Here is a 15,464-nt window from a genome sequence, read left to right as displayed (position 1 = left end):
GAGAAACAGTCTTTTAGACTAGATGGGATTGAGGTACTTCAGGAGGAGGTGTTAGCAATTCTTGAGACTATGAAAATAGATAAGTCCCCTGGGCCGGATGGGATTTACCCTAGGATTCTCTGGGAGGCTAGGGAGGAGATTGCAGAGCCTTTGGCTTTGATCTTCATGTCGTCATTGGCTATAGGTATAGTGCTGGAAGACTGGATGATAGCAAATGTTGTCCCCTTGTTCAAGAAGGGGAGTAGAGATCATCCTGGGAATTATAGACCAGTGGGCCTTACTTCTGTTGTCAGCAAAGTTTTGGAAAAAATTATGAGGGATAGGATTTATAATCATCTAGAGGGAAATAAATTGATTAGGGAGCGTCAACGTGGTTTTGTGAAAGGTAGGTCGTGCCTCACAAACCTTATCAAGTTTTTTGAAAAGGTGACCAAAGAGGTGGATAAGGGTAAGGCAGTTGACATAGTGTATATGGATTTTAGTAAAGCGTTTGATAAGGTTCCCCATGGTAGGCTACTGCAGAAAATGCAGATGCATGGGATTGAGGGTGATTTAGCAGTTTGGATCAGGAATTGGCTAGCTGATAGAAGACAGAGGGTGGTGGTTGATGGGAAATATTCAACCTGGAGTTCAGTTACAAGTGGTGTACCTCAGGGATCTGTTTTGGGGCCACTGCTGTTTGTCATTTTTATAAATGACCTAGATGAGGGTGTAGAAGGATGGGTTAGTAACTTTGCTGATGACACCAAAGTCGGAGGAGTTGTAGACAGTAAGGATGGATGTTACAGTTTGCAGAGGGACATAGATAAGCCGCAGAGCTGGGCTGTGATGTGGCAAATGGAGTTTAATGCAGAAAAGCGTGAGGTGATTCACTTTGGTAAGAATAACAGGAGTACAGAATATAGGGCAAATGGAAGGACTCTTGGTAGTGTCGATGAGCGGAGAGATCTTGTGTACATGTGCACAGATCCCTGAAAGTTGGCACCCAGGTTGATAAGGTTGTTAAGGAGGCATACGGTGTGTTAGCTTTTATTGGTAGAGGGGCTGAGTTTCGGAGCCGTGAGGTCACGTTGCAACTGTACAAAACTGTGGTGCAGCTGCACTAGGAGTATTGCATACAGTTCTGGTCGCAGCATTATAAGAAGGATGTGGAGGCATTGGAAAGGGTGCAGAGGAGGTTTTCCAGGATGTTGCCTGGTATGGTGGGAAGGTCTTATGAGGAAAGGCAGAGGGACTTGAGGTTATTTTCGTTAGAAAGAAGAAGGTTGAGAGGTGACCTTATTGAGGCATACAAGATGATCAGTGGGTTAGATAGGGTGGATAGTGAGAGCCTTTTTCCTCGGATGGTGACGGCTAACACGAGGGGACATAGCTTTAAATTAAGGGGTGGTAATTATAGGACAGATGTCAGAGGTAGGTTCTCTCCTCAGGGGGTAGTAAGGGCATGGAATGCCCTGCCTGCAGCAGTTGTGGACTCACCAACTTTAAGGGCGTTCAAATGGTCAGCGGATAGGCATATGGATAACATTGATGTTGCACCGACCAGTGGAACCAAGGACCGAAGGGCCTGTACTGTGCTGTAATGTTCTATGTTCTATATATGGCCATAGGCAATACCTTAGACAAGCCTGATGTATGTGTTTGTACCAAACTATGGTTTGCATAGGAGGGATGAGATTAAACAATAAACTATCTGGAATTTACAAGGTAGGGATTGAAGCAAGGTTTATCTGTCTCCTGGGGTCAGTCATTGCACATTGTATCATAGTTTGTTTCTTTTTAAATCTTGACAAATTTAGAAAACATCCAAAGTACATGTGACGATGTCTAAAATCCAAACATTTTTGTCTTTCTTTTCCCTTTGGGATGCGGTCATGACCTACCTCCAAATTACATCTCATGGCCAATGTGCACCAGGAACTGGTGGGAAAGAAGCAATATTTTATTATTTACATTGGACTTACTGGAGGAAGCCTCGCTCCCCATTGCCAATGCAACCAAAATCAGAGTGTGGGAAAGCTGAGTTTACACCATAACCACCCATTTCCCCCGAGAAGACTAGATCAACAGAGTGGAATGCAGTTTCAGAATGATCCATACATTCTTGACACTTTGCTCTGCTGAAGCAGTTGCTCTGTTTTCACTTCCCTGACCCCAGTCCTACCCCCCTCCACTCTATGTTTTATTACCCTCTCTGCCCCTATACTCTTTCCTTTCAGTCCCTCATATCTGTCCTTCTTCACCCCCATCTATGGTCATTACCACTCTGCCCAGTTTAAGCACAATGCTGTTTTTCCATTTTTTTGGGGGCTGAGTTCTGTTCTGGGGTTGGGATGCCAATGTCACAATAATTTTCTAGTGCCAGCCAGGCACATCATACGTGACATGCATTGCCTGATTTATGACTGAATGGCCAATTCAATTCAAGCGTGAGTGATAATAGCAGGCCTTCCAGCACTGGAGGAGTTGTGTTTGCTGGGCAGTGAAGAGACAGAGGGTACCTCAAGATGGAACCACCCTCTCAGCACTTTTTAAATTCGCAACTTTGAAATAGCCAAAGCTTCCAGACAATCCCCAACCATAGGGCAGCCTGCAGCCATTTGTAAGCTGGCTGTAGCAGAAGTAATAAAATGGAATTCTACTCCTCTAAAATCTGCCCCCTCTTCCCCTATCCTCTCCCTGATCGGCTGCTTTCTTTCTTTGGCTATGTTTTGGCCTCAGCAAGGGACCTGCCTCCCAACTTGAATTTTCCAGTTGGTACGGGAGAGGGGTCTTAGTAGGTCACGTGTTTCACTCAAGTGACTAGCCCAGATAGCTATGCCACCCTGATCTGACTTCCATGAAATGGATGGCGACACGACCACACCAACAAACTGGCTCATGGGCCAGCGGCAGAAATTTATGGACTTACCCGCCTGCAGTCCAGCCTCAGGAGCCCAGAAAATTAATGCAATCCTATGTATCAAAGAACTATCTAAAATACAAACCGAATGTATAACTTTAATAACTCGCCTAATTATCCACCACCATCTCAACCCTTTCACTTGAAGGCTACACTTGGTTTTGTCTGTCCAATGGCTCAGCCAAGTGAATGGTATTCATTAAAAAGACAGACTCTTTTAAATCTCTATCGAGTCGTAAATCTTTTTTCCAACTGAATTGCTCAGAAGTCGTCAATTTGGTTTATTTGGAATTCAAGTTTTTGAACTGATGCTCATGCTTATAGTACAGTGATTATATTCCAAGGCCATGTTTTTGGAGGTAATTACAGCTGCGATTTGATATTACAAGTGTCTGCAGACTTTATTTCAACAGGTTTATTTTTTAGCAGCACTGCTAAAATGTAACAGCTGTTAATATGGGCATGCAGGTGCACAAGCATGTAAATGCACTGAAGAATCAAGTGTATGCGTGTAAATTAACGTACATGTCTGTTTACATGCGAGCAAGTATGTGACTGCATACATTGATAAAGTAACACATGCACATTCCATTTAATCCATCAGTTCATCGCTCCCAGTATTCAGGCTGCATAATGCTATTATGCTCTAAAACTTTGAACTTGAAGTCTGATGTTTAATTAGTGTTTTAAATAGAATAATTATTCTCCTCACATCTGAATCAAGAAACAAAATACTAAATACATCTTTTCCATGTCCCAATTTGGAACATGTATTTAATGGTATTCCAATATTTCAAGCTCACCCTGTTTATAGGGGCCAATATTTACCGAAATGGAATTTGGCCATTTGAAAAATAAATGTCTGCTAGATATTATTTCATGTTTTCCTTTCTTTTATAGTTGTAGCATGGTTGTCCAAATTGGAGGCTTATTATGGGACAATGGCCCTCCATAAGGTACGTTGTCAAAGAATGTTAAAATAATCCTGTTGGATACAGGAACAGTAGCAAAGGATATTTTGGTAATGGTAAAATTGAAATAAGTATCTTCCAAGTTGCTACAGATTTGGTTCAAATTTACTTTATACTGCTTGAGCATCAGTTATACAAATCTTATGATGGAACACAAAACAGTATTAAATTATGCTGATTGTGAAGTTTGTGATAAACGTCGACTTAAAGTTTATGTATTAGCCACATATAGGCTTATATTAACATTGCAGTGATGTTATTGTGAAAATCCCCTAATCACCACACTACGGTGCCTACTCAGGTACACGGAAGGAGAATTTAGCACGGCCAATGCACCTAACCAGAATACTTTTGGACTGTGGCAGGAAACTGAAGCACCCAGAAGAAACCCGTGCAGACACAGGGAAAACTTGCAGACTCTGCACAGACAATGACCCAAGTTGGGAATTGAACCTGGGTTCCCAGCGCTATGAAGCAGCAGTGCTAACCACTGTGCCACCATGCTGCTCTGAATTGGGCCCAAATTACTACTTATTCTGTATAATTCTTGAATCAAGGAAAAACATTGCTCAATAATCTGCTTTTTAATGCTTCACATTGTCAGCACAATAAATATTGGTAACACAGTGACGAATCTAATTGGGTCAACAGCAGGTTGCTTTCAGAATTCAAAAATATGAGTGAAAAAACTTGAACAGCTTTTAATGAACTTTGTTAAAATCAAATTGCTGGATAAATATTTATGATGCAATATTTTATAAGCTGCCTACTTCTGGTACACAATTTACAACATCCTGATCCAAACATAATCCTTGCTTTAAACACAAAATTCTTGAAAATTGTTATTATTCAATTGGAATTAAGTTCTCTCAGAACAGTACATTTTTGGAATAATTTCAAAGCTGTTCAATATAAGAAAATAACCTGGAAGATGTTTGCTGACAGCTTTCTAGACAGCCGGAAAAGCTACACATTTAACAAGACAGGAGTCCATTCTATCGAAGCAGACTCACCATGGTGGACTCTGTGGTGACTGGGTGTGTTGAGGATCAGTTCCAGAGGCCCAAGGTTACCAATTATCTGCAACAGAGTCAGGAAACCATTTAACACTGAGCTTTAATGCCAAAATCGAAAAATAACTACCCACAGCCAGCTCAAGGGATTAGGAAACAATTTTATTTTAAAACTCAAAATGACAGAAAAGCAGATGTTAAAATAATAACATCACATTGTAATAGCTACCATAAGGACTATTTTGAGTTTTATTTAAACCGAATATCCCTGAACAGCCTGCTAATTAAAACTGTTTTATTTTAAAGGAAATAGCAAGGTAGAAGGCAAGTTTAGTCTGTGATTTAGATGATATGCTCAATGTGTGGAAGTCCCGGAGCCACTCAGCATTTTCTGGATGGTTGCTGTAGTTTCTTTCAAACCATTCTCTAAAAGTGGTATATTTTTACAATAATTTCAAAGTTGTTCAATAAATAAGCTGGAAGGTGTCTGCTGGCAGGTTTCGAGACAATCAGAAAAAATACACATTTAACAAGACAGAAGTCCGTTTGAATCTAGTGGTTTTGTTCAGTTTTCTTAATAATATTTAGATATTTGTACAAGAACAAAGAGGTTGTCTAGAAAGCAATATATACATCATGAAAATCATTACCTGACTGAGAAAAGGATGATTTCTTTATGAGAAATTTAATGTCAAAAATAATGACAGTCAAGAATTGGTTGGGCTCTATCCAGCAATTCTTAGAATTCAGTATTGAAAGCTTGAGATCTATAAGCAGCACGGACTCCATCAAATACAATTTGAAGTCTTCTTTCAGTTCAAAAGAATTATATTATTAAACATTGCTTTGATTGACAATGGCCATAAATTTTGTTTTGGGACCTCTGTACCTGCATTTGATAAAAACAAGGTCCAAATGTGTTTAATTTTACACATCTCATTTACTTTGCATAGCCCCTAGATCTCAAAATGTAATGAACTGTTCATAGTAATACATTTCCACTCTTGGTTTAAAAAGTATATCATGCCCAGGGAATTAATAATAAACACCACTACATGCTGTTGTTCTCAGATGTGCTCTCTATTGGTCTGGTGAACCTTATCAAAATTGAATTCCAGTTTGAAAGTCCACATGCAAACATGCAATTAGTCTGCATGACACCTTGGCTCCAATATCCATGGGAAGGCAGAAAGAGCATGGGGAGTGGTTCACCTGGCCGGAAATAGGTAAAGCAGAGGTTTGCTGAACCGAACAGCAAAACCTCATTTGGATTCAGACCTGGGCAGAATATTATGGTCCCCGGCAGGTGGGTAGGTCATAAAATTCCCTAGAAGACCTTTCTGCTGCGCACCTACCTGCCCAATGTTACGCGGCCCCAGGTGGCCTGTCTTTACCCCAGTTGAGGCCCTTCTTGGCTATTTAAGAGCTGCTTCCTGCTTGGTTTCAATTTTCAGCCTGCTGGGAAGAGTTCAGGGCAAAGGGAAAGCCCAGCAGGTCACCATCAGAAACTCCACCACTGAACATTCTGAGTGAAGTTATTCAAGAAAGGTTATTGTGGTCGAAATGTTATTAAACAAAAAGGTGGGATTTTCATGCCTTTCCCACCAACGGGATCTTTCAGTTCCATCAAAGGTCCACCCTAGTGGTGGGTTCCTCAGTGACAGGACCAGCGAGCCACGCAAAATGCCACAGACATTGGTGGGACTGGAAGTTCCCATCAGCGGTCAATGGCAAGTTGCTTCTGCTGCCATAAAACATGTCGGGGAGGGTGGGGGGGGGGGCACAGAAAATCCCATTAGAAGGAACATTTGATGCATGAGTTAGGTTTTACATTTACTGTGATAGTTGGATCAAGAACTTGTGCAAAAGACATTCAGTGTTTAAGAATTCAACATTTGGGACAAGTTTGGTGCAGTCAAACTGTTTTGAATGTACAAGGGAGAATCCAAATTAGATTCACAATTATTATCTATTACAGCTGCACTATGCTGAATTAATCAATTAAGTCATCATCCAAACTCTGATTCTCACCCCAGCGCAGCAAGCACAGCTTTAGGATTCTCATGATTGTTCTTAGAATTTAAGTTTATATAAGATCAGCATGTGAGAGAAGGGAGCTTGGGCAACTGACTTTCTCAACAGGTTTGCATTTTTTTGGACATCTACAGAACCACAGAATAATATTAAGAACAGGGAACGGCTGCTGCAATGATCCCGGTAAAATTGCTGAAACCTGGGCTGGAATTTTCTGACCTCTCCCACGCAGCTGTGATTCTCCGGCCCCACTGCAGTGAACAGCGATTTGGCTGAGCTCCGAATTCTCCAATCTTGTTGGCGGTGGTAGCGGGACATGCAAGACCAGAGAATTCCAGCCCCTATTTTTTTCCCCACTAAGTTTGATGAACTCCTATACCTTAATTAGATGTCAGAGATCAGGTGTTCGCAGGCCAGGAACTATAGTTCCCATTGGGCCATGGGCCTCCTGCACACTTGCCAGCGGGAAAGAGACTGCACATGTGCAGTTAATAGTTCTTCACGTCTTTGGGCTTTGAAGACAAAAGTGAAACGATATGAAACTGGAGATCAGGTGATCCAAATAGGGGTGCAATTGCAGTGAAGGTGTCCCAAGGAGCAGGACAAAGGAAGAGGGACAGAGAGAAGGTCCCAAGCCAAGATGGTGGTCCCAAACAAGTATGAAGAGGTCCCAAAAGAAAGTTCCAGACAGTGGCAAGAGTCAAAATCAGAGACTGGTCTTGTTAAGGAAAGTTGAGGAACAAACAAAAAGGCTCCAAGTTAAAAGAAAGCTCAGTGAGGATCAGACTTGAAGTGAAGCCCTGAAGATCTGAGAAATGGCTTTTATACTAGTAGGATTTCTCTGCTTGATTGTCCTCAAACCCACCAAAAATATAACAGGAATCCTGACTTTATGCTTGTCAGGGTGTTATGCCTGATAATCCCCCCCAAATTAAGTTGTCTTCCACAATATGCCCCTAACAACCAAAATCCGCTGGACACACAGGTGAATACTGCCATCACAGGGGAAGGGGGTCATGCTTAGGCTATACCCTGGTACTGCCTGGGCACTTTGGTCAATCTGTCATTTACATGGGATGTGATATTTCATTTCTAGTTGGTTCACATGCATCTTATACTTACTCTGAATATTAGGGTGCAAGATAGATTAATAAGTTGTTCTTTCTTTCCAATTTGCATTCATCCCTAAAGATAAAGCTGGGAGTGAAGGAACAGTGAATATATGAATCATTCCTTGTGTTTGTATTGAGGTCTTTCCAAAGGTTTGCCTGGTGTAATACAGTTCATTTTTCTTGTTTAATAAATGTTTCATTCTTGATGTTAAAAGTTCATCATCAGACTCCCGTGAATTTGTTCAGTAACTTACCTCCATGATTTCTAAAACAAATAAGAATTAGGGTCTATTAAGCCTGGTTTCACTCTGAGAAGCGACTTGGCCAGTAGTAAGATCAACTAGGATCATAACACAAGGTAGCTTGAAAACTATTAAAATATAAAGCAGATTTTTTTTAAAAAAATCCTTGATATATGCTATGAAAAGCAACAGAAAATTAATTGTTGGGCTGCTGTCACTGTGGATGTGACATTACATTTTATTAGCACACTAAATTACACCTAGATGTAGTGTCAATGTTTCACACTGTATTTTGTATTTACACAGATGGACTTTGTGGCCACACGTTCTGTGTTTGCACTCTATGGGGGAAGCTGCATGGGAAGAATGATCTGTAGGAGACCTGAAAGCCGACAGTTTCAAACTTTGAAATTCATTCCAGGGTCCAATTTATATGAAGCCAGCTGTTTTCTTATCTGATGAGGCATTTTTTTAATATTTAAATAAATATTAAAAAGCCAAATTTTCCAAATGGAGAGACAGAAGCAACAATATTTGTGGACTGCAGCATAAACAGAGGCAATCTGCAAATGGCTCACCCAACTATCCACCCAAGATCGTAAATGTCTCGTTGGGGTATGAACCATTGCTTAACATCAAGCTAACAGTAGAGCTTTTCTTTCCTTCCCCTCCAAAAAAGTAGCATTAAACTGAAGACTGCCAAGTATCAAATGGAAAATAAATCAAGTGAAAATTGCTGGCGTACTTGAAGCAAACTGTAAATTACAGTAGTTTCTTCAATATCACCACCATCATATATTGTGACAAGTGCATCAAAGCACATTGCCTATTTATCATCAGAAACATCTTTAAAATGCTGCCTTTAATTACAGGTAGATTTTGAGCTTTTCCATGGTGAAATACCTGGTGAAACATGAATGTGGATCAAAAAATAGGCAGTGGGGATTATCCAATCTGTGCTTACATAAGGCCTGATCAGATTGTGTAATATGTTGTTGCTCAGCAAGTAAGGGAGAGGGTGTAATCCATGCACAGGAATGCTCCCTCATTTGGGGCAAGCTCTCCATTCTTATGCTGAACATTTGTATATTTACTTTCTTTCTGAGTTGAATTTTGTTAAGCAATATGCTTTATCAAAATATTAATGGAAGTAAAACTATGTTTTCCATTGTGCTACCACAGTGGCTTGAATGCCTGATCACATACCTTCGCAATCAGTCAGACTGCTTAATTTCCCTTCTATAATATTACCTGGCTTCGTGTCTTTCTGCTACTTAAACCTTCATCCATAACCTTCTAACCTCCAGAACTATTATTCCAATGCATTGGCATCAGTATTGTTCAATTCCTCTTTGCTGCTCTGCCACATAATGAAAATAAACAGGAACGAAGGCCCAAAGTTCGAAAATTATTTTGTGTACGTGCGCAACATGAGGGACAACATGTTCTCCCATTTACACTATTGCCACATAGAGGACGGGATAGAAGTTTATTAAGTTCTCTTTCCATTAACTTCCATCAAGTTTGAAAGGAACAGACTAGATTAGAATCACAGAATCTTAAAGCACAGAAAGGAGCTATTCGTCCTGCAGTGCCTATTTCATTCCACACCCAAGTTTCTTTTCCCCACAACTCAGCAACTTAAACCTCTTCAAGCACATATCCAATTGCTTCTTGCATGTTCCTACGCTATCCGATTACTCCATCCTTTCAGCTGGTGCATTTCATTTTTTAACAGCCCTCCGTGTGGAAACGTTTCTCTTCATTTCCTCTCCAGTTGGTTTGACAATTATTTTGAACCCATGACCTCTGACTACAGACTTGCTAAAGGAAACCATTTCTCCCTAATTCCTCTGTCAAAATCCCTCATCATTTTGAATACCATTATTACGTCTCTACTTAACCATAGCACAACAGTCCCAGCTTCTCCAATCTCTATGGCTCTGATTTTAAGGTCACGTCCCTTGTCTTCAACTCCATCACTATCCTATCCTACCACAAATGGTTTCTCCTTAACTTCCTCATCAGTTGCTCCCAAAAGCGTAAAAGCATTGATCAGTTCACTGCTTAATCCTTTATATTTCAGGGAATAATCCCTCCTTATAATCCAACATTTGAAGCTGGCAGCATTCTGAGGAATCTCCTCGAACATATGAAGTTTGTTGCCCAGAACTGTGTGTTGTATTCCAGATATGGTCTAACCAGGATGTTGTATGGGTACAGCAAACCTTCCTCCCTTTAATATTTGCATCCTCCAGTTATACAGGCTAATATTCCATTTTAATAATCTGTGTATATGGACCCTTATTTCTCTTCACAAAGTATCAGCATTTTAATATGAATGTCAGCTCAAAAATTGCCAAAATTGAAAACAAAATAAATCCCAGCTGCTCCCCTCCTCCCAGTATCACCTGGAGCTTCCACAGCACAGTGGAGTGCTCTGTAATCTCACTCCCAGTGAATGAATCACACCCACAATTGCTGACACAAGACTTCTTAATTTGTCAATAATCCATTTTGTCTCGAATACTCATTATTGCCTGAAAATTCTAGGACCCACACTGGCGCATTTAGAGTTGCATTTTCCTTTAATTTGTCAAAGCGATGATCAAAAAGAAACTGGATACTTCACTTCTTGATTTATTAAGTTGTATATATTTTCTGTTAATAAACAAACACATTCATTGGAAAATACGGGATTCTATAGCCTCGCTCACCCCGAAACCATAAAATCCCACCTGAGGTCAAAAGACCTTTCTATTCTCTGCCCCTCGTCGCTCTGATTCCTGTGGCAGGCGGGGCAGTAAAATTCCAACCTACATGTATTTTGAAAGCCTTAAAACTCATTCCCATTAAGCATCCTATCTTATATGACCTGCACCATGAGACTGCACAAACACAATTACAAAAGGATACCAGTCTTACAAAAAACAACAATATTTAAAAGATATTTATAACTAATACAGAGAGTTACCTCAGTATGAATCCAGAACTGAAACAACAGGTTAAATTGAATATGTACAGCAAAAACTGAGGGAGGAATGCAGAGTGCCATTGGAAGGTTAAAGACCTGGAAGAAAAGAAACATTGTATGAAGTCAAACAGTTTTTTTAAAAAAAGGTTAATAATATACACAGGTACTCCTCAAGCAGTTACAAGATCATACCTGAGCTCATTCTTTGTTAGGAACAGACAAACCCCCTGCAGCATTGCTCACTGAGTGAGAATAAGTCTGTAATGGGTAAAGTTGCCTCTTTGTAATAAATGGAGTTGGGCACATAGCAAGCTTCAACAGCAGGCAAGGCTGTCAAAGGTTAGCAAGCACGGAGGGAGTATTTGGGGGAATTGAAACTAGTTGGTGGATATTATGCAGAAATTATTCATAGATTCATTGAATCTATATAGTGGACAAGGAGACCATTCAGCCCATCAAGTCTGCACCAACCTATCTATTTATTTCTTTGCTGGGCTAGTTGGGAACTGGCCCTGTAATTTTCTCTTAGAGATTGTTTAGGGGTGGATGAGCCCTTCACTCACATAAACCTGGATATGTTTTCCACTGCGGGGGGGGTGAAGTGATGCTTTTCTCTCCCCTTGTCCTGTTTCTGCTTAGTGGTGTGGAAGACTGGGTTGCTTTTGATCTTCACCTAAAATACAATTCTTTATTCAGGGGTGAGGTTGAAGAGGCAACTTTTATGTGTGCACACTAAAGTACCCTTTGCTTTCAGCTCAGAAGGATGGGGTTTGAAGAGACAGGCCTGCCCTCTTTACAGGCTTTAGTTTGCTGCTCAACTGGAGTGGAATAAGACGACTTGGGCCTGAATTTTCTGAAGGAAAGTTCTCCGATTTAGCCAAAATTGTACCAGAGTCATGATTCATGAAGTCCCATTCCAGAATCCAGCATGCACCTTTTCTGCCGTTGGTGATGAGTGGGGGAAGAGTGGGAGGGGGGTTGTTGGGATGGATTTTACTTTGCACATCCATGCTTCATGGTTCAAACAGATCTAATTTTTGTTAGTGGAAAGTCAAAAACACAATTTATGGATTTAGATGAGGTAAAGATCTAAAGCTGCCAAGGCTATTTAGACAGGTACAGCAACCTTTTGGATAGGTCCAGGAACCCATCTGGGATAGGAGCGGGTACCCATTTGGAATAGGAGTGGGTACCGATTTGGAAGGATGTTTCCGCTAGTAGGAAAAACTAGAACCAGAGGGCACAACCCCAGGCTAAAAGGGATGGATCTTTAAGACAGAGATGAGGAGGAACTTCTTCAGCCAGAGAGTGGTGAATCTGTGGAACTCTTTACCACAGAAGGCTGTGGAGGCCAGGTCATTGAGTGTCTTTAAGACAGAGATAGATAGGTTCTTGATTGATAAGGGGATCAGGGGGTATGGGGAAAAGGCAGGAGAATGGGGTTGAGAAAAATATCAACAATGTTGAATGGCGGAGCAGACTCAATGGGCCAGGTAGCCTAATTCTACTCCTATGTCTTAAGGTCTTTTGGGATAAGTTAAGGTACCCCTTTTAGATAGGTCCGGGTACTCTTTTGGGATAGATCCAGGCATCCCTTCAGGATAGGTCGAGGTAGCCATTCGGGAGAGGTCAAGGTCCCCCTTCGAGATAGGTCCAGGTACACTATTGGGAGAAGAAAGATGCCCTTTGAAATTGTTAAAAGTTGACATTAATGTGCATAAAAATGGATAAACCCATTGGAATTGTTAAATTGCCTGGGTATTTAAATAACTGGTCCTTTAATTTAAAAGAATTCAGAAGTTTAAAAAAAAGTATTTGCTATTTAATTCTGTCTACCATCATGTCTCTAAGGCAGGAAACTGTTTAAAATCAAACCTTTTAAAATGGGTTTTTTGCTGAACAAAGGTGGCTGCTACTGGTCACGTCTGGTTATCTGTTCTGGAAGCTTCCAAAAAGAGATTACAAAAATAAAAGAGTTCCTGTTTTAATGATGGCTGCAGATATTGGAAAAGCCTGAGTTTGGCCAAAGAAAATGACTTCTTGCCTTCTGAAGGCAATGGGGGCTCTTACTGCCATATACTGTAGCACATTGTGAAAAGAATTCATAGATATGAGTGTCACGCGTATCACTGGCTGGAGGCCTCTGATTTGCCAGCTCTGCCATCGTCTCAACACTTCAACGATTAGGTCCGACTTTAAAGGCTGCCCCTGCACACAGCTGGAAAATTCAGAGTTCACTGCGAAGTCCCAAACCCAGGAAACATTATTCAGCCACATTTATCAATGTCTCCCTCAAGCACCTGCTGGACATAGTGAAAGCTTGCCACGATGTACTCTGCCTATACTCTGGGCAAAGACTGTAACCAAAGTGACAAATCCAATATGGGAGGCAGCAGCAGCTGTGGTTAATGCCAACACCCTGCAGAAGAGGACAGTGATCTAGTGTCACAAGAGGTGAACGATCTCAGTTCTACGAGGGGAAGTCTCTTCTCGCATCACTCAACTTCAAACTCACAGATTCATCTCACAGCCACAAGGGTCTCAGTCAATGGTAGTTCAAGGAACACCACTGCTAACTCTCCCTTCATCTCCCCTGCAGGTCATTTGCCCATCACCTTCCTGGTCCAATCACTATCCACACATGACTGGCATCCTTATAATCTGCCCTGCCACACATTCTGCTTACATTCTCTGCATCTATCTTCATGCAGGACCAGCTGGCACATAAGAAGAGATCTCAACCAGGTGGAGAGATGCCAGAACTGAAGGTGCTCACAGAGTTTGAGGAAAGAACCTATTCAGCTGGCTAGTCAGGACATGGGCCATTGCTGGGCTGATGGTGAGAATCGGTGAACCAAACAAGGATCCAGCACTGCAACATTCAGCAGGCTACCACACTTTCTTTTTCAGGCACATCATAGAAGCACTTAGGGCTCCATGAGTCAGGTCCTCAACTCCAGCTCAGACAGCAGCACAGAGTATGGGCTACACTCTGTAGCAGAGGCACTTGTTGGCATCCAGAGGAGCGCAGAGCTTCTCAAAGTCACTCCAGCTGCCCTTCCCTCTCAAGGAAGCTGCCAGGGTCCTCAGGAAACCACAGGGAGGAAGATTAGCTGGTGCACACCCTGGGACCATCCATCTAGATAGCACTGGGAGTATCCCACCTCCCAGAATCCTCTCTTAAGACATTCACATAAACTCTGTATGGATTTATACACTGTTTCCACTGCAAGTTATCATCCTCCTGGAATGTAGGGAACAAGGGCTTCCACCGTGTCTCAATTGCAACAGCTTCATCACTATGGATACGTGTGCACTGCCATCAGTCAGACACAAATGCAATGTTCACAGATGCCATCTGAAGATTATGAGGTGTTCTCACTGGACATCCGTGATCTGAGAGTGATTGAGGATGTAGGAGACGGAGACACTCCCTGGGAACTGAGCACACACCTGCAGGATGTATTTGGTATGGCCACAGATCAAGTGAACATTCAATGAGTGTAAGTACTTGCGGTTCACTCAGTTCACAGCTTGATGGCCTGGAGACCTGAGTGCTACATGAAGTTTAAAGTTTATTATTAGTTCACAGGTAGGCTTACATTAACACTGCAATGAAGTTACTGTGAAAATCCTCTAGCTGCCACACTCCAACACCTGTTCAGGTATACAGAGGGAGAATTTAGCATGGCAATACACCTGACTAGCATGTTTTTTCAGACTGTGGGAGTAAATTGGAGTACCGGAGGAAACCTATGCAGACACAGGGAGAACATGCAGACTCCACACAGACAGTGACCCAAGCCGGATATCAAACCCAGGTCCCTGGCACTGTGAGGCAGCAGTGCTAACCACTATGCCACCGTGCTACTGATGCAGTTGATGATACCCTGCCCTTGTGGACAACCAGAGATTTATGCAAATCCCATTGCTCTTCCTTCCTACCTTGCCTGACCCCAGTCGAAACACACAAAGTTGTATGCCCTGCGAAGATTGTGTCCATGACCTACTGAGAACACTTGTGTGCGGAGGCTTTGCAAAATTCCGCAGAGGTCACTTGTTGAATCCTGGAAAGACACACTGGCATAAAAATTGAGGGCTCCTGTAATTTTCATCAACACTGGCAGTGGATGCCCTCCAAACGGCCTAATCTTGCAGCAGATGGCAGATGTGGCCAACCAGTTCCCTGGACATGTACAGTTTTCTGCAATACCGG

At 41.8% G+C, this 15,464-nt stretch overlaps 1 protein-coding gene across 2 annotated transcripts in view; it reads right to left on the bottom strand.

Annotated features, from left to right (window-relative positions):
* The window catches only part of agmo (alkylglycerol monooxygenase), a 306,229-nt gene that overhangs the window by 101,074 nt on the left and 189,691 nt on the right, over positions 1–15,464 (bottom strand). For both annotated transcript variants that reach the window (XM_080216539.1, XM_080216531.1), the window contains exons 5-6: positions 11,249–11,344; positions 4,887–4,953 (exon numbers count right to left, since the gene is read on the bottom strand). In XM_080216539.1, the coding sequence (XP_080072665.1) occupies positions 4,887–4,953; positions 11,249–11,344 (163 nt within the window). The remainder of the gene's footprint in view (positions 1–4,886; positions 4,954–11,248; positions 11,345–15,464) is intronic.

The sequence above is a fragment of the Carcharhinus amblyrhynchos genome, chromosome 2 (assembly GCF_965287045.1).
Source record: "Carcharhinus amblyrhynchos chromosome 2, sCarAmb.v2.hapA, whole genome shotgun sequence".
NCBI classification, from domain to species: domain Eukaryota; kingdom Metazoa; phylum Chordata; class Chondrichthyes; order Carcharhiniformes; family Carcharhinidae; genus Carcharhinus; species Carcharhinus amblyrhynchos.
This window is presented reverse-complemented; position numbering and strand designations above follow the sequence as displayed.